At 36.6% G+C, this 19,340-nt stretch overlaps 1 protein-coding gene across 4 annotated transcripts; it reads left to right on the plus strand.

Annotated features, from left to right (window-relative positions):
- Positions 1 to 2,291: 2,291 nt before the first annotated feature.
- On the plus strand, positions 2,292 to 18,869 carry LOC116297788 (regulator of G protein signaling 19). 4 transcript variants are annotated; one of them, XM_031706081.2, is made up of 5 exons: positions 2,292 to 2,484; positions 11,456 to 11,550; positions 12,739 to 12,798; positions 14,285 to 14,513; positions 15,462 to 18,869. In XM_031706081.2, exons 2-5 carry the CDS (start codon positions 11,459 to 11,461, stop codon positions 15,624 to 15,626), a joined length of 546 nt encoding a protein of 181 aa, XP_031561941.1. In that variant the 5' UTR covers positions 2,292 to 2,484; positions 11,456 to 11,458; the 3' UTR covers positions 15,627 to 18,869. The 4 variants fall into 4 exon arrangements, with proteins under 4 accessions (XP_031561941.1, XP_031561940.1, XP_031561939.1 ...); XM_031706080.2 differs by lacking the exon at positions 2,292 to 2,484 and adding an exon at positions 6,373 to 6,513; XM_031706079.2 differs by lacking the exon at positions 2,292 to 2,484 and adding an exon at positions 8,282 to 8,506.
- Positions 18,870 to 19,340: the final 471 nt, after the last annotated feature.

Genomic DNA, 19,340 nt, shown 5'->3' on the forward strand with positions numbered 1-19,340 from the left:
TGACGGCACGCAGTCGGCGATGACAAGGAGTGAAGAGCGATGAGCCTCGCCTCGACAACTGCAAACCAGGATCCATCCCAAACTCGCATTTCTGATGAGGTGTCAGTTCCTTGTGCTCCTAGAGTCTTCCAGCCGCCGGCTCATTTTAAGTTTGCTGGACAAAAGAATCAACACTTGAATTGCTCTATTTCAAAATTAATCGTCTATGAGAACATGATTTTAGGATTTTTACTTTTTCATTTATTAAAACAGGACCACACTTCCAGACATCGAGTGCTGAACCGTCGTATGGCAGCGCGAAGCATTTACGACTACGCCGGAGATTTCGGCCCCGACAAAGCTATCCGAAGAATTACAGACTGATCAGGAAGTTCGACCGAAGCCTAAGGGAGAGGCTAGTCGGCCCCTAGACCGTAGATGATTAACCCATTGCTATAATTAGCAAACTCAAACTTTTGATTGTGACGCTGATGGCTTTGAACGCATACTCGATCTTTTCCATGTGGGATGCGAAACTGCGCACTGACTTAATTGTAATCTCGCTATATAGCTATCTGTCTTCTTTTCTCCTTTTATTTAAGAGTTATTTTCTGTAATTCATAATGTAAACTTAGCTTGTGAATATGTGTGCAGAATAAATTCAAGCTCTGCACTGCACTGCACTGTAACATGAAGTACTCGCGCAGGGAAGGAACAACCGTTGAACCAATCACCGTGCGCAACCAATATCATCCAATCAGGATGCTGGGATACTGCAGCACACTAGATCGTTCCACCGTCGCAGACGACACTGCGCACAAACCGTGAAATGCTATACAGACGGCAATGACATGCGGTTACCAAAAAAAACTCTAAGAATTATCGAGGTGGGAGCGGAATACTTTTTGCTCATTAATTCCAGTATTTATTATTGATTATCAAAAAAAAAAAAAAAAAAAAGGAAAAGAAAAAGAAAACGTTTTAAACATTCTGCATTATTTATGAATCTTTTTAGAAAATCCTTAATTGTTGCACTCAGGTTTGAATCATGTAAAACGGCAGTAACCTCGAGAACCTGAGAACCTATATTACATACACCGAATCGAAATGTATGTGGCGAACAATTTGAATAACAATTGTATTGCACTGACTTACGACTGACTATAGCCTCTCATACACGTGAAAACGTTTCTATTATATTGAAGAGGCTAGTCAGTCACTAGTCAGTGCAGAACAATAGTTATTCAAATTGGTCGCCATAGGCAATTAATTCGGTGATATTCTCATAGGCGTATCCAGAAATTGTTTTAATTGGAAAGTATGGTTATGAGGCTTGTTGAAAAAAAGAGGCAATTTTTGCACGGATTTAGTTATGCCTAGATTTTGAACTTTCTTTATCGCACACGGGGAGGGGAGGGGGGGGGGGGTTGCAAACTGTTATCGCGGCACTTGCATATACGAACCGGGTTTGTCCCCGCCCAGGCTGATTTTTAGATGATTAAAACCGCTCATTACCCCAATAAGATTGTGAGCCAAAGAATATACAACGTTCAAATTAATAAGAGAAAATACGCCACGGAATTTTCGTTAAAAATGCCAAATTTTTGCCTGTATATTTACTTATTTTCAAGTTACACCAATATGATTTTTTATTTACACGAACAAAGTTAGAAAAGGATAAATACAGCAAACAAATGTATCGATCTAGAAGAGCATCGAAACCAGCGATTGCAATTAGCGTGTGTAACCATAGTTAACTATGGTGTAACAAGCCGGTCTAACCACGGCTTTAATAAGCAATTATATAAAACACACTAGAATTAAGTTAGTATTTTTATTACGTTACCGTTTCGTTATCCTAAAACCCTACGTTCCGCCACTAAGCGCTGTATAAATCATTCATGCCGGTCGGTTCGTAGGTCAATTAAGATTCAACCTATGTCATTAACATTTCTCAAACTGTTCTTTCTAATCTGTTAAAACTTGTCGAGGTTATTCGATGATTTAAAAAACAAATAGAGGAAAAAGAACAACAAGAAAATGAAAATGACAAAATATTGCCGGCACTGAACTAAAGTGGGAATAGAATACACTAATTAAACCTCTTTACGTCAAAAGAATATTTTTAGTTTACCAATGATTAGAGTTAATTGCGAAGGGCAATTCAAGGGCTAAATTAGATCGTTGAAGTATGATATATAAAGCATCTCTCGATGAAGCGATGACATGGGCGGCAGTTGGTCTGAGAAAATGTATCATTTCACTCTTTTATTGCTCTAAAGCATCACGATCTTATCACGTACAGCTACTGTAAGGAATGCATCATCATTTTTCCTCGCTCTATTCCGCCTTATACACTGTAACTTCGATTTAAAATCTCAAGGCTTATCCCTGACTTATCTTATGGGATTTAATCATAGCTAGGTTGCTAAATTGTGGCGGTAGTTTCAGCTGGAAGTGAAGCTAGAATTTTTAAACACTCAAGTCGACGACCGCATTTGAAAGGTGAGTATCCGTCTTTTTAATCTTAAGTGTATCATGCTTGAAGTTGACGAGCGTATACGAAAATATTTTTTTCTTTCTAAGTCCCAAAAGAATTTGTTCATTAAAGGCCAGAATGCATAGTACACGATCAACAATGCAAAAAGGGTCTTTCATGTAGAATAGCCATTTCATGTTAATTTAAGCAGAGATGCCGCCGTACGACGTAAACTCGATCTTATACAGACGAATTAATGACTCATACACACAGGCAAGAAAACTGTTGGGGATTTAAACTTTATTTATATATACATTTTTTTCTTCGGCAAACGACTAAATGAATAGACATACAGTATTATATATTAAATATCATGTATTAAATTTAAATTCAAAATTTAAATGTATTTAAAGATTTAATTTTTATCATTATTATTATTATTATTATAACACATGACATAGAAGAAAGTTTAAGCTAAAAAACATTTAAGTCTCGTTGAAACTAAAGCAATATCAATAGTAAATAAAAAGCTCTTAATAAAGCTGATTTTACAATTTTTATGGCTCAATAACACATTGAAAAGCGTGTTGGAAAGAATACACCGTTTTCTCAAGGTTGCGTGCGCATCCAACTTGAAGGGCCACAAAACTGAAAAACGCAAATTCAGTAAAATTGAGAAGACAGTTTTACATTTAAAGAGGAGAAAGTCAGCTTTATGAACTCTTATCGAAAAATATTCTTAGCAATGCCTGATAATACTCATGTTCTGGTTTCGTTGACGTCAAGTTCCATAAATTTGGATGCGCACGCAACCTTGAGAAATGGGTCTATTCCATTTACAACCATGTTTGAGATATCAAAATTTTAGCACAGTATCCAGGCTCTCCAGAATAAATTTATTGTTGTTAAGTAGTAAACTGAATAGAGTTTCTACCAAAATGTTCTTATTATTGTCGAAAGGTAGGAACGTTGTATACACTGTACATTTTTTTAGTTTTACTAACTATATGTATTTGCATTGGAGATCCACGTGTTTGTACCATATACATAAAGTACCATACGACTAAAGACTCGCAATTAAGTCTGAATTTAAAAAAATATCGAACTTGGGTCTGAGTAGGGCCAGGATGTCGTATTTTATTTCTTGCTTATGTTATTCCTTCACCAGCTGCGGCGGGCAGTGATGGTGTGAAAGCCGGATTAACTATTGTTTATGGTAATATTTTGTTGCTTTCAGCAGGTGGGAAAATTATTGCCAAAACATCTCAATTAAACAAGTCAGTCCTCTAGAAACTATGGATCCTTAAATTAAAAAGATTAGAACGGAAATTGAAGAAATTGTGTTCTTGGGTATGACAAGCGAAATTCTTCTGTTAAACCATCAGTTCAGATTATCTATGTGTCGGGGGATTTTTGTTTTTCATTCCAGATTATCTATTTTATTTGTCTAGGGTCATTTTCCTCCGCTACACACTTAAGATACATGGGGAAAATTAGCAATACTGAATTTTGCGGTTAGAAGAACAGGTGAAGGTTGCAATTGAGATGATGAGATTAATAGGAAAAAAGCTATATTTTCTATCGACAATCGTGGTACTCAACTGAGCAGAATAATCAAGTTTTACCTTTTTTCAAATTAGTTTCCAGTTTAAAAAAGACTTGAGATCGGCAGGTGGTGTCGAGAGTTAATTTTTTCGAGCTAGCTCAGTAATCAAGATACTTATGAATAACTCAAAAATCGCCTCACAAATAAACGCCGATATAATCTATCGTATGTAGAATTTTCAATTTAAGGCCCATGAAAATCATTAGTTGTGTCTACAGTCTCAGGAAATTATAGGTTGACGACCCAGAGCCGCCAAATATTTTGCTGGGCTTGTCGCTATATCATCCAATTATTAATGCCATGTTTGTAAGCACACCCAAATTGCTTTGTATCCCAGAAAAAAAGTGGTAGTTTTTCCTCATTACGAGCAGCTAAAATGCCGATCGATTTTTTCCATCAGCTATCAGTTTAATAGTTTGTCGTCGTTGCAAAGGGTATCTTGCCAACCCGTAAGCATGCATCATACAATACAATCGGTCATTTGAGGTCCGTTTTCCTGAGGTTGTCCAGCCTTGAAACACTTTCCAATATAATATGCTTGAAAAAACGCCAACACTCCGACGAGTCCAATGACAAAAGCTACAAAAACAACAGTCGCCGCTCCTGCAGTCATCCCTTTGCGATCCTGATTCAAATTTTACTCCAAGTTCCTATCACATGCACTAGCTGAGGCTTGACTGAACAACGCTAATGAAAAGAAATTACGTCAGTAATAAAATGATTATCTTTTAATAAACTTTATATAGGAGTTCTGAATTAACAAAAAGCGTCATTCAATGAGTAATCCGGCAGGTCGTTTTTGGTATTTATTGATATCAGCTGACTATGAATATTTAGAATTGTACCATATCATCACGTGGACTTGAACTGCGAGCGTGTGGTGCATCGTGGGATTAATTGGCCTTACAACAAACTTTTTCTGAGCAAATTGTCATAAAAGCTCGTCATTCAGTTTCTTCTAAAATAAAAAACTACCTTAAAAATTCTGAAGAAACGTTGTCCAACAGATTCCATTGTTACCAACTATGTTAGAAACTATTACACTTGGGTCCCCTTTATCATTTGGCTTTCATTAAATTCATCCTATTTTTCGCGATAAAAGCTGAAAACATTTCATTGAAAAAGCAAAATTGTATTTAGTAGTATTCACCGACCTAGACCTGGGTTTATTACTTAACGGGTTTTTTTTCAAATGGTTATAGGTACGTATCAAGAACCAGCAGATTCCCCACCTTATCCCCCACCCCTTCCCCCTCTCCACCGGTACACCGTGCTGAATGAATAAAAACGAAATGTCGTTAATCGAGCACAAAGTAGAACTCTGAAAACCTTAGTAATTGAAAAAAGATTCAGTTACAAACTTAAAAGTAAATCATATAAAAATTTACCGAAATGGAGTAAAACCTACGTATAAGAACCTAGATTTTTCCAAGTCAGCCTCAACAGGTTCTTATATAAATGATGCTTAACTTGAAATCAGGCTATCTAGGTTTTTAAATGGGTTCTTAATTTTTGGTAAGAAAAAGAGTGCTTGTATTGGTGGGCGTGGCATTTTGTACATTAAAGATTTCACACATTTTCATGCTATTTTATTATATGTATTTTATTATTTACAAGAAAATAAAACAGATTGACCGTTTATATTTGGAAATTATGAACCTACTTTGAGATTTCAGCCTGAAATGGTTCTTATGTGAAGGGTGCTTAAAATGAAACTTTCAGCCTGACAGGTTCTTAGATTGTGGTTTCTTATTTTTTTACTGTAGTAGAAAACTAACCTCTGCCTCCCCTCCCTACCCTTCTTCAGCTCTATTAATGAAATAACTTAACTGTGATTGGTCAGTGAGGGGGATTGCATTCAATGTCGTACCCAGAGCCCATTCCTCTTGGTCATCACTAAGCAACGAGTTTCTCGGTGCTGACCAAGAGGAACGTGGTCTCTGGAAACGATATTGGTTTATATTTTCAAACGCAGTCAAGATATTATGGTCAAAATCTACAAAACAAAAAAAGTCAATTAACTTTTTGACAGCAAGTTCTTGGAGATTGTTTCCCAGACAAAAGATGATATTTCAAAACGAATTTCTGTCCGGCCTGGAGGACAAGCTGTGAATGAAGATGTTCCGAAGAATGCTTCAGTCATGAGAAAGCTTACACCCGGTTTATTATTATCATTATTGGGCATTAATTATTTCTTGAGGGTCTATAAAAGTGTCATTCCTTTTTTCTTGTCTCTTCAGACTGAAATCATATTTCTCCTAAGAGACACTGCCTTTGTTAATTTGACATGCTATCAAGCCTTGTCAACACTATTCTTTATCATTTCTCGGTCCTTCTGTTTCACTTACTGCTAATGACTCCGTTTCCAAGAGAAACATTGATCGTTACTAAAGACAGCAGCGCCGAGCCGATGATAGAGTTCGAAGATTAGGAAATCCCCAATCAAAAGGTAAAGAAATAACGTACGATTGAAATATAGTCCTATTAGGTAGAAGTAGATACAATCGAAAATTCAATTTCCATTTTTTAATTAACGAGCCAGTGAATACAAAGTCGAAGTAATGAAGATTGTGTCCCTACGAGTAAAGATGATTTTTCACCAGTAAGATCAATATCATGTCTGGGGAAAAAATATTTAGTTTTCTATTTCGTAATCTCTTCGATGTAAAATAGCATAGAAGGAAAGTCAACATAAGATCTTGTGATATCAATATAGAGAGTTAACAGGATCTTTGTAATAATTCCTCTTAGTAGGAAGTATTATAGCATTATTTGTTCATTTTTTAAATATTTGGGTTTTGAAGTACCTTCAGTTTCCATAACGCTAATTTAATTTAAAAGTTTAAAAAAAAAAACAATTCTATAGTTAAGTTTCAGTTTAGTTAAAAATGTAAAAAGCGGAGTTGATTCAATTCTGTGAATTCAGTACCTAAATTTTTTAGTTTTCGTACTTGTTTCTCATAGAACACTTTGCGTTGGAGCAGTACATGTATAACGATTAAAGCAAAATCTTTTCCTTCGGTTCTGAAAACCCAAAAAGTTACATTCTACAGACTGACGCACTGACTGATCCTGGGTATATATTGCCACTGAAATTTTAACGAAAGCTGCAGCTGTATGTAAGCTAAGGCTAAGAAAATCACTGCATATTCATCCAGTCAGTGGATTGTATACAGAGCGCCGGATTCACACTCCTACCGTAATAAACTTGTATGTGAGGTTTCTAGTCATGCCGAGGACATGAAAATATAGACTCTGTAAGTAAATCTAAAAATCAATTACTTAAAACGATTTGGGTAATTTTTCTATTATTGAAAAACAGTTATACTCCAACTATCACTCAAGAGTCATTGCTTGCTTCTTTTGTCATGTGTTGTGCCGAGGTTGTTTTAATGACATCTTGATGGAATTGAAATTTATCTTTGAGCTTTTAAATAAAATAAATAAATAAATAACATGACTGCTTCGGCAAACAACAATATTTGTCTATAAATATCCATAAGTATTCAGTTGTGATTGGCAACGAACGATGGCGAATATATCGAGATCTTTATTTTGCGCAATACAACACTACAACAAAAAGACTATATATATTGTTTTTCTTTATATAATTATGCGGCCTAAATTGATATGAAATAATTACATGAAAAGGCTGTGTGAAAAATGAAGTTTTTTGAAGGTTGTTATGGCAACAGGACGGTGAAGTCGGTGTTTGACATTCAAATGACGGGGCTTTTAGCAGCTGCGCCAGCGAGTCATTCTCATTTGAAACCTTTTTACTTATATAAATTTATCTTGTCCTATATATAACTTATTTTCACACACACAAAAAAGCATTTTCTTTTTAATACTGAAATTAGTCTCTTTTGGATGAACTAACGACGAGCGTTTTAACGGAGAACTCTATTAATATTTATTTCAATTCAATATTTCCTGACATCGCGTCTGCAAAATGAATATGGAAATTCAAAAAAATTAGGCCTTCAATGCGTTATTGATATTTGCAAAACTTGAAATTCCAATCCAACGTTTAATTTGAATGAAATTATTGCTTTTTAAATAACCCTTTGGCAGATTCTTAATGGTTCCTGATAAATCCACACCTATTTTTGTCCTTTTATTTCGCTGTATTTTGCATTTGAAATATAAAAACTCCACAACTCTAGGGTCGTCATGGAAACGCTTTGGTGATGTGTATAACTGTCTTCCTGTTCATGCGAACGAGGTTGTGCTGGTTCGTACACTGTGGTACTTTTCTGAGATACCATTTCGCTGGCACAGATGTCGAAAGTTCAATAAAGGCTTCGAAAAAGGAAGACTGTAGGGGTAGTTGAGTTTCCCCTAGGAATATATCTGGGTTCAGAAGGAATGGATTAAGGGACATAGTGAACATACAACGCGCAAATGGAATGATACTCGTCTAGGACAGGCGAAAATTCAAGGTCTGTATAGAACGTTATCTTATTCTGTAAATAGATGTACATTTTATACCTTCAAGGCTTTCATCTATCTTAAGGGTCATAACAGTTCTAAGTTTTTTTTAATAGATTGACTGATTCGTTTTGAGACGGAAACGACATATCTTTTTTACTCCATTCTAGATCAATGTTGTACTAAAAATGATTCGTCCGTTGATCGAGTTGATTGCATTACTGAAATCGAAAGCGTACAACGAAAGATATATATATATATATTCCTTATTATTGCGAATAGACTTTAGCGATGGATTTGAAGTCGTCTTATTTGATAATAACATTTTTTTATAATATTGTGGTAAAATCTAAAGCGGGGAAAGTTCATTGATACACATACAAGGTCGCAATGAGAGCCTTATAAATTTGAAATAGTTTTCTTGCTTATCGATGGCGAAACTAGGCAGCTTTTAGTTTTAATTTTTAGATTGTATCCAACAATTATCTTACTTAATCAACAACACCATTTTGAACTCCCAAAATCTCCGAGTAGGGTGGTTGGATGTAATGTTATTGAAATGAAAAACGTGAATGAATCAATGAATGAAAAACACAGAACTGAGCCTTCTCACCGGCTCAAGAGGACGACAGAATTGAGCAAACAGTTGCACAATGTTTAAAAATACGCTTAAGAAAACGAAGTGTTTTTCAGTTTGTTCGACGTTAAAAACGAATGAAAGTCAACTCGTGGTTCTAACGAGGGTTTAAGATTCCTAAATCTCGTGGTTTGTTTGAATTTAGAGGAAGACTGTCGCCTAGCTGCAGATAAACTACAAATAGTGTTTACAAAGCAAGTCCGTAGATTAAAAATACGACTCTTCTTAGAGTCCCTTGCTATATTTTCTTCATTGCTCGAAGTTAGTCATCAGCTTTATTTTATTGGTTAACTTACAAGTTACCCGAATATAATGCCTTTTGGGAGGCATTTTCAGCAGATCGGACCGAGCGCGCTTTTCGATGCCTTCTAACTTACATGTCAGGAATATATTTTCCATTAAACATTTATGACAAAGCTTAGGCTCTGAATAATGAGTTTGGTGGCAGTTTATAATGAAGGAAAGCAACTTTGTTTGCCTAGGGATTTGCATGAATTTTTCTTTGCATGGAAATAGAATAGTGGTAATCTCAGTTGAAGTAAATCTCGATGGTCTGTTGTTGAATGAAATAAATTCTTCTGTCTCTGACCATCTACTTTTCAATTCTAATCATTTGCCGAGATAAAATAAGGTGCCAAGTAGAATAAATAATAATTTAACTATTCTAAATGTATTTTTGAATAAATAAAAAAAATCCCTGCTTCACACTGATTTGATAGCGCTTTCAAAAATTCGAAGTTTTGCGACTTTTTTTCAAGGACTAAACAATCGTCTACAGCCTAGCTAGGTAAGTTGAACACCTTTTCTTCCTGATAATTGTTGATCTTGTATTTATGGTTTTTGAACCTAGTCAAAAGTTTTTGTTTGGCAAAGCAGAGAAACATTCTCAGCCGCTTATATATAACTTACGAAACGAATCTCTATATTTAGTAAAACGTGGGACTAATTGAAACCGAATCATAAGAAAATAATGGCGCGACTAAAGATATAGCAAGATTGAAATGCGATTTAGCGATACTGGGATTTCTTATCGAGTTTTCAAATGCATGCACAAAAACAAACAAGAAGAAGGAAAAAACTGAAAGAAAAGAAAAACAACTGGCTAACTTGTAAAACTATACTTATAAGCTATGAATTAAAATAACATATCTGACTGTCTGAATACGAACTTATAGCACTGTAAGCATTGGGACGGATATAGTACACTTCAACCACGAACGAAACTGTTTTTAGACGGAAGTGATTATAAAAATTTAACTCCTGTAGGGAAAAAGGCCATAAATTCTGAGCAGTATTAATGTATTAAGGATTCAAATGCTTAATTTGTTTACTATATCAGATGGTTTTTCTTGGATCAAAGAATCGCCTAATTTGGCACAAATGTTGAAAATATCTGCACATGCGCAATCATATCTCAACTCAATTAAAAGAGGCTTATGCAGTAAAAATATAATTGGTAATAATTGGATTGCTAGTACAGCTCGATCAGTAGGACTAGCTGTGAAACCTCCATTGCATTGTATTATTAAAGGCCGGCGGTAGAAGAAAACGTGGGATGTTGAACGTATTCATTAGATAATCGTATTGAATTTCTATTTTTGAAGCCAGGATTTCATTTTCAAGTTCTCAGACACTTAAATGGCTTCTTGTCATTATATATATAGCAGTTGAATGGTATTTTAATGAGATAACAGAAACAGCATCCGCGCTTTAATGAGAAAACGTAGTTCTAGCAATTTTAATTTTAAAATGTTAAAAGTAGATATATCGCAGTCCGGTTTCTTCATATTATTTCACCGTGTCGAAGGGAGTGACGTAATGAAGAACCACTGAGGACGTGAAGAAACTCTGGCGGTAACCAACCTTAGTGTCTGGCCTTTAGCAATGATTTCTTAATGGGTTGATTGTGGAATGGTTTTAAAGGGGTTGATTTAAAATTTGTGCAATGTACCTTGAAGGGGACCATGAGTACGTTGTGAAGCACCAGCCTGGGAGCAAAATCTCAAATAAATACGGTTACCGTTTCTTAGCTAGCACTCCCTTTGGTAGTGAACTTATTCACTTATGACTAGCTACAAGAGGTTTGTAAATTCTTGGCCATGGAAGGGTGCATATTTCATCACAGCCGCCATGTCCAGTTGACTATACAAAGCATTCTACATTAGCTTCTCTTGTTAGATTAATCAATATGGCGGCTGTTTCATTTCTCGTGGTTTAAAGGATTTCAGATGTTTTCCCCTCTCCTTTATAACCCCCTTCATTGATTATCGACTTTCAGTGATGTGATTGAGCTCCAAGCTAAGACTCGTCTATTTCGTTTCAGCCAATGGGTGGGTGCTCGTCCCAGGTCGTGCCAGAAGAAGTGGCCGTTCAACAGCAACCAAGAAAACAAAACTGGCTTGTATGTTGTAGACACAGGTGAGACCTACTTCCTAATAACTCTTTAACTCCCCATAGATCTTTCTCACGCGTCCTGAACCATGTTCACTGGAATAATAGATGGCACGCATCTCCAATGTGTGCAATCTCGAGGGCAGGGTCGTTTTGGTGAGCGCTGACTACGAAGCAAGAAGACGCTGGAGGACTCTGGGCACGTATGGGGAGTGCCCGCGAGAATCTGGTACCGAAACTAATGACATCTGCGAATCTTTTGCACATATTTCCTATCTCCTCCCTTCCGGCTTTTAATTCCACGTTTTTCCGAGCACTGAGGAACGTAGACTACATTATTATTCTCGAATGGTGGTTTACCGTAACGTGATCTTTTTCTATGTGGTCACACTTTTCCGAGCACAGAGGAACGTAGTCTATATTGACCTTCGTTATTCTCGAATGGTAGTTTACCGTAACGTGATCTTTTTCTATTTGGTCACACTTTTCCGAGCACAAAGGAACGTAGTCTATATTGACCTTCGTTATTCTCGAATGGTGGTTTACCGTAACGTGATCTTTTTCTATGTGGTCACACTTTTCCGAGCACAGAGAATCGTGGTTTGCCGTATCATGATCTTCCGGTATTTGGTCACTCTGACTGTTCAACCACAAACCAGAATAATCACGTCACAAAACGAGAGGAAATTTGTGACAAAAATAGATCTCTAAAAGAACCATCATCTGTACTTATCTCAAGACAAGTGATTCTTCATTTCACTGTGAACTAACAGAGAACTGAAAGACTGTCAGCTGCTGTCGTCGTGTAGTTCGAACACTTCTTGAATGGGAATGTAAGAGAAACTCAGTGATATTAATCCGTGAATGTAAGATAAAGTTCGAAAGTGAAGGGTCGGCAAGGAAAAGTAAAATTATTTACAGAGCAAAATTAGTATAGTCAAAGCTTCGAACATTACAAGACTTAGAGAGTATAGTACAGAGTCGGAATATACAGTGATTTATAGTGTAGACAACCAGGGAAGTGTATGGTTAAATTAGTGTCGGATAGTATAAGTTATCGTGTTGTAAACACGATTGCATGATACTGAGCATAGCCGAGATAGCAACCTGCTATTGAATACATAGTTTGCCAAATGCTGAACACGAGATGTTTGTAGAACGAACTCTAATTAAGGAAATCGTATATGCTAAGACGTTCGTTTCTTTCTCTTGCAGAAAACAAAGTTCTACGACTAAGTTGTTGTGTAGCAAAGACAAAGACAACGAAGCCGTCAAGTAAGTCAATAGACATAGCCGTATTATTTCCTGTTACAGCAATTGGAATTGATCGATTTTGTCCCGATGGGTTATTCGGTCAGTCTATTCGGATACCGCATTGATTCATACAAGACTAAGACATTCTTGAATTTGCTGTTAATGCTAATTATTGCTTTCACAGAAAGAGAAACCACATATTACATGCCTCGATGCGTATAAATGATACGCTTTAAAACACGTCAGCAATGAGAAATCCGAATCCCATCGATCTCAATTGGGATTGGTTACAAATCTTGAACAAAAACCGAGGGTCTTAAAGGCGCGATTACACGGAGCAATTTTCTCTGCAACTTGTCTTGCAACAGCGAAGCGACACAAGTTGAAGAGATCACACGGTGCAACGGAGATGCAATCGTTGCCAAAAGTATAAACAAATTCTACTTTTCGCAACGATTGCTGCAATTCATCTCGCAACATTTTTCAAATTGCGCTGTAGGTTACACGCTGCAATGCTCCATGCAACTTGTGTCAACGACGGCGTTCCTGAGAAAATTGCTCCGTGTCATCGCGCCTTTCCGATAGAACTTTTTGGCTTTGGAATAGTTTGAGCGTAAATAAATGCTTTCCAACTACAGACCACGTGTCATTCTCTTGAGAATAAGATTTGGTTGAGTTGTATTTAGATTCATCAGCGTGTTTTCTCTTGCAAAACTTTTAAACAAAGAAATGATATTCAAGGGAATAACACGTGGTCTGAAATGAGGAAACATTACGCATTAATAACATAACATTAGGTAAAGAGGTCTATTCCGCTTTCATTTGGCCAAAACATTTTCGTTTGCGCAAAAATTTCAATACAGATTTTGTGGTTTTCTTCTATGTACAAAGCAAATAAATATTAATGAATATCGCCATTCCCCTGTTGTCGGCTCAGAATTATCGCGCGACGGGATAACCACGATGACAAAACTTTTGTCCGTTTTGTGGTCGCTAAAGGACCTTTATCACTCGTCGACCATGCTTTTATTCTCATGAGAATGAAAATATTTTTTAACCCGTATGAATTTATTCTCGAGCACTTGAATGCGAGGCTACGCGTGATGGAATCTATAGCCCACTTTCGAGATATGCTTTGCTTGTCGCGCACAAATGTTTCAGTGCGAGGTTTCAGTGCTAAATTAAATTTATTCTTTTCTCCTGTCACGAATCACTGAGCATTATGCACGAAGCCTCACATTGAAACCTTTGTGCGTGACAAGCGAAGCATGTCTCGGAAGTAGGCTATTTTTGAAAACAACATGGCTGCCGCGTGAAAAAGGCCCATACGGTTTTCTATCGACGTCGTTTGGGGAAAAACATATATTCCGTTCTGCTTTGAGACTACGGCGCATATAAAGTTATGCTCTCTTGCCCATACGGAAAACTGTATATTTTCAACCAAACTAGCCGACAAAGACGCAATATTACCTATAAATAATATGCAAATGGTATCAATTAATTTCAGGCCAACTCCAGAGGAGGCAAAGACATGGGAAACAGACTTCTCTGCTCTACTCCATAATAAATACGGCATTAATATTTTTCAAGAATTTCTTCGAACACAATACGGAGACGAAAATTTAAATTTCTGGATTGCTGTGGAAGAGTATCGCAATATTAGCGATGTAAATACAAGGAATGAAATGGCTCGCATGATTTATGAAGACTACGTGTCAACACTTTCTCCAACTGAGGTACGTGATAATGTTTCAAATGGGAAAAGATTAATTATCACTAAGAAAAGAGAAGTCATTTCTAAAGGATGCGGGAGGTTGGTTAACATGTCGATAATATTAATGCCAACAGACCAACGCCACGTCTTTTGAATATTAGAACATTATTCGATTTTCCTCACGCCGTGAAATAGTTCGTAGACTAATAAAAGTTAGAAGATCTTATTTTCATTGTTTTCTTTAGTGCCTTCTTGACTATTATACTCTAACTACTAGAGACTGTTTCACCGTCTGAGGAAAATTGCTCTAAATAGCGAAGTAGACACAAGTAGAAGGATTTCCTTGGTAGACAAGTAGAGTTAATAGATTTCACGGTTTTAGGAAAATTACTCTAGTTATGTTTTTAACGGGTAACAGCTAGTCTATCACTAGTCCGTATACAGCCGCTCTCCACCTCTCCTCCCTACGGGGAAAAAAGATTCCCCTAAGGAGGGAGGGGTGAGAAGCCGCTGTACACAGACAGTTTCGCAGACACAGAGTCTGGGGATGCACAACCTTTTCTGAAGACATTTTACAACTCATTTTGATGCGCGCGATATTTCAACTACTTCCCCAAAATTCGCAGCCATTTTAATAGGCCACGTTTGATACCCTTAAATTCTGTTAAATTCTGGTTTGAAGTAATGTTTCAAATACGAGTTGCTGTATTCTATTGGGGTTTCAAAATCCCTCGTGAAATTCCACGAGGATTTTGAAACCCCAATAGAATACAGCAACTCGTATTTGACACAAAGTACTAGAACTCTGAAATGGGTGCGGTCGTATTTGATGGGGGATTCAAACTACTGCACGTGGTACAAATAAGAAACCCTGGTTGGATGATGTACGCATGAATAATTTATAAGTATAAGATATGGGCTTCTAATGGTCTGCCCCTCTCGTTGAATATTCTATTTAATATTCTTACAGATAAGCCTGGATGCGAAGATTCGAGCGGCAGTCGACAAGCAAATGTCAAGCCCAGATGAAAACACCTTTCGTCCTGCACAACAACATATTTATAACCTTATGTACAGAGACTGTTTCCCAAGATTTGTTAAATCAAAGACGTACCAACAACTCACCGAGAGTTAAGGACATACAATAAATAATCTATAAATAACTTTCTTTATATTCTAAACTAAAGAAAAGACTGGGCGCATGAGAATGGTTGGAGTTTCTAAGTCTTCTCATTCCAGTTTTTTTTTATTACAGAAAAAAGACTTTTTTGTATGTTCGTTATGTGAACGCTAAGCGTAAGTTAATGAAAAGTTAAGCCTGGCGCTTCAATAGCGACGCAAGCCGACGCAAGCATAAGCACAAGCGCAAGCCAACGAAGGAAAAACAACATCTTTCGTTCTCTTGCGCTTGCGTCGCTTCTTTTCATACTGAGAACATGGAGTTACGTCTGCTTTGTGTAGCTAGTGAGAACCAGTCTTAACCCAATTGTGGGTCAACGAAAGAATCTAGTCTACAGTGCTCACCCACACGTGCACACTAATCGGTGTGAAGCATTCAAGGGAAAAAGTGGGCTAGGGGTGCTTACCATTCACCCAAAAAAATTACCTTTAATCCGGTTGAAAAACCAAATGGTTTGCGTCATTTCGATCGGAAAGTTACGGGAAACACGGTCTCTCGATTGAGGTAATCTACTTTTCCCGCTCTTTTCGGTTCTTTCGGTAGACGCGTGTACCATTTGTCGTAAGTCAAATTTTCTCGCTCTTTTCTTAGCACTAGCAAACGAATTTCCAACCGGTTGGATTGGTTTAAATGGTAAGCACCCTAGGTCTTCTCTAGTGCAAATGTGAATTTTAATATATTATCGATATATTTAGAAAATAAGACTAGGTGTTGGTTAGATCTTACCATTGGGGCATTGTCAATCAACAAATTTGAATTTAATGCAGATATTTTTTTGTTGAAGTTGTTTGCTAGCTCATCAAATCAAAATAGGCGAGTCCGCCTTAAATATTGGGATGGAGATTTCGTTTTTATAAAAGAAATCACCATTTTCGCATTTTCATATTGGAAAAATTTCCAAAATATCGATCTTGCCAATGAATGGTATTCTAAAAATTTGGGACAGTTTAAGCTTTGTGCCCCGTCTTGTTTCTTAGGCCCTGGCTAAAAGAGGAAACATGCTTCCCTAAATGTTTCCTAAGGTGGCAAAACTGTCAGGAAACATCGGGAAACAATGTTTTCATGCGCCTTGGAAACATGAAATGTTTCTGCCGCACAGCAAAAACAGTTTTTTGCATCTTGGAAGCAAAATTTGTTGCGCGCAGCAATGTTTCGCATGTGGCTAAACAGGGAAACATCGAGGAAACATGCGCGCGGTAAACATGTTTCCTCGTTTAGCTAGGGCCTTAGGTTTGAATGAGTGAGCAACGCTGAGAAAAAAGTCTAGAAACCGCAACTTCATTCTATCGTTGTTATTCTAACTATGAATCCATGGATATTGGCGAAATAGATGTTTAGCTGGGCTATTACATTTTGTCTCATGGGTTAAGTGAAATAACTTAAGTATAATTTAAAATGAAACAAGCAAACGAGCAAAAAAAATTTTTAGAAAGTAAAGTCTAATATCAAAGACGTGAACAGATGTAAATATGCTGACAATTGATTCAGGTCCAATCAGTAACAAAGGATTAATAGTTGATAGATCAAGTATCACAGCTGTTATAATGACTAAAAGATAACCGTTGGTGTAACTATTCATTACAAGGCTGACATTAGTCTCCCCCACAGCCGCTTTCAGTGTCGTCACGCAACGCTTTCTCCCCTACTCAGGGGAGAAAGCGTTGCGTGACGACACTGAAAGCGGCTGTGGGGGAGGCTAGGCTGACATAGCCTCCTACTCATTCAATCACTTTCTTTTTCTAGCTCTTTCGTTTTCTCATCCATCTTTTGAATTACTCTGTCACTTCTGGTGACGTATTTCGGGTCCAACTGTTCACAAAAACCAATAAATAAACCTTAAAATTCGATCTTAATGACATGACTTCCACTTGAAGCAGTCAGAACTTTGGACAACAAATCTTGCCACGAAGAAAAGAAAGAAAAATCTTTACGACTGTTTTTAGTTTTGGATCCCGAATTCTTTTATCTATCTTTTCTTTCTAGCTTCTTAACTCTCTGACTTACTAATCTTCTCTCTGATTAAAAGAAATACTTTTCTTTTAACCATCCAGCATCCTTTCTTTCTAGCCTCTTAACTCTCTGACTTACTAATCTTCTCTCTGATTAAAAAAAATACTTTTCTTTTAACCATCCAGCATCCTTTCTTTCTAGCCTCTTAACTCACTGACTTACTAATCTTCTCTCTGATTTAAAAAGAATTTTTTTATACATCCTTTCTTTCTAGCTTCTTAACTCTCTGACTTACTAATCTTCTCTCTGCTTTAAAAAATACTTTTCTTGTCTTTTCGTGCTTATTATTTCTCACTCACTGTCATACCTCTTTATTTGATTTTTGTACTCTTAATTTTTTCTGTATAAAATCTTCAAACAAATAAATATAAAATAATCAAACAGCAGACATTTCACATTAATATACATACCATAGAGTATACAGTTGCTATTAGCATAATTAATAATAAATGAGATCTATTAATGATCAACAATTCTTCTTTTTTGAAGGATAATAAATTATCAATCTAATTTTAGATTGCTGTCAGACTATACGCTTTGATCATCTCTTTCTCAAGGGTTTTTTGGGCTATTGATGTATTTATCTACAAGTGTCTGACCATATAGAAAAAATTTAACTTTACCCTTGGTTTCGATAACATTAGAGACTTTTTATCGAAACGATGTTATTGTTGTTACCATGTGATTTGATATCTAGGCGAGCAATGCGTTTTTTTGTCCCAGCGAAGGTTTCCAAGTGTTTTTTATTATCTCTTGATAAAAGGAAATAGAGTGCAAACAATATAACTGTCTTAAGAATTTCTTGCAAATTCTATTGTTTTCTATTGTTTAATTAGCACTATTTTGTACTCTTTAGTAATTAGTGTTTCACGGATTAATTGTTTGCACTCTACTTTCCACCATCGGCGACAAATTCTAAAACTATTTGGTAAATCTTTCCACGGATGTGTTTTATTTTCTATATTTTCGAGTCAAATACGTTTTTTTCCAAGCCGAAACAATTTCAACTTTCTGCTCGAAAAAAAAATTTAACTCGAAAATATAGAAAATAAAACACATCCGTGGAAAGATTTACCAAATAATTTGAGGAAATCGTGAACCAAGAACAAGGCGTTAGTAAAAGATGGAATCTAATTGTAAATAACAAATATCTAGAGATAGAGGAAATAAATTAATATTGAAGTAAGAGTTTTGGTTTTATGGTAAAAATGCCAGAGTAAGAATATTTATTTGGCCTGCGTTTTGATTCATGATTTTAGGCAATCATATAGTAGCACACAACGTTGTCAAGATGATCTGTTGAGCCAATCACATCAGACCTGATTGCTCTTTCAATCAGAATTATTAGGCTGCGTTCATAATGTATGGCGGGGGGGGGGGGGGGGGGGGGGAAGGGACAGGTGAAAATTTGAAATGTCCAGAATAATTCTTAACATCCCCCCTTAAAGTCACACAAAAAAATACGCTCCCCCCTAAGCAAGGCTTGTAGCTTCTTCCAAAAATTGTGCATCCCCCCATTTTTTTGATTAATTTTCCCGATCCACCCTCAATTGTACCTGCCCCCTCCCCCTCTGCCATACATTATGAACGCAGCCTTAAGAGAAGTCCTTAACAACCGTGAATAACTATTCTGCTAACTGGGTTATTAAATACAACACA

The sequence above is a fragment of the Actinia tenebrosa genome, unplaced genomic scaffold, assembly GCF_029948245.1.
Source record: "Actinia tenebrosa isolate PJP-AT-01 unplaced genomic scaffold, QUT_ActTen_1.0 PGA_scaffold1__47_contigs__length_23844297, whole genome shotgun sequence".
Lineage (NCBI taxonomy): Eukaryota > Metazoa > Cnidaria > Anthozoa > Actiniaria > Actiniidae > Actinia > Actinia tenebrosa.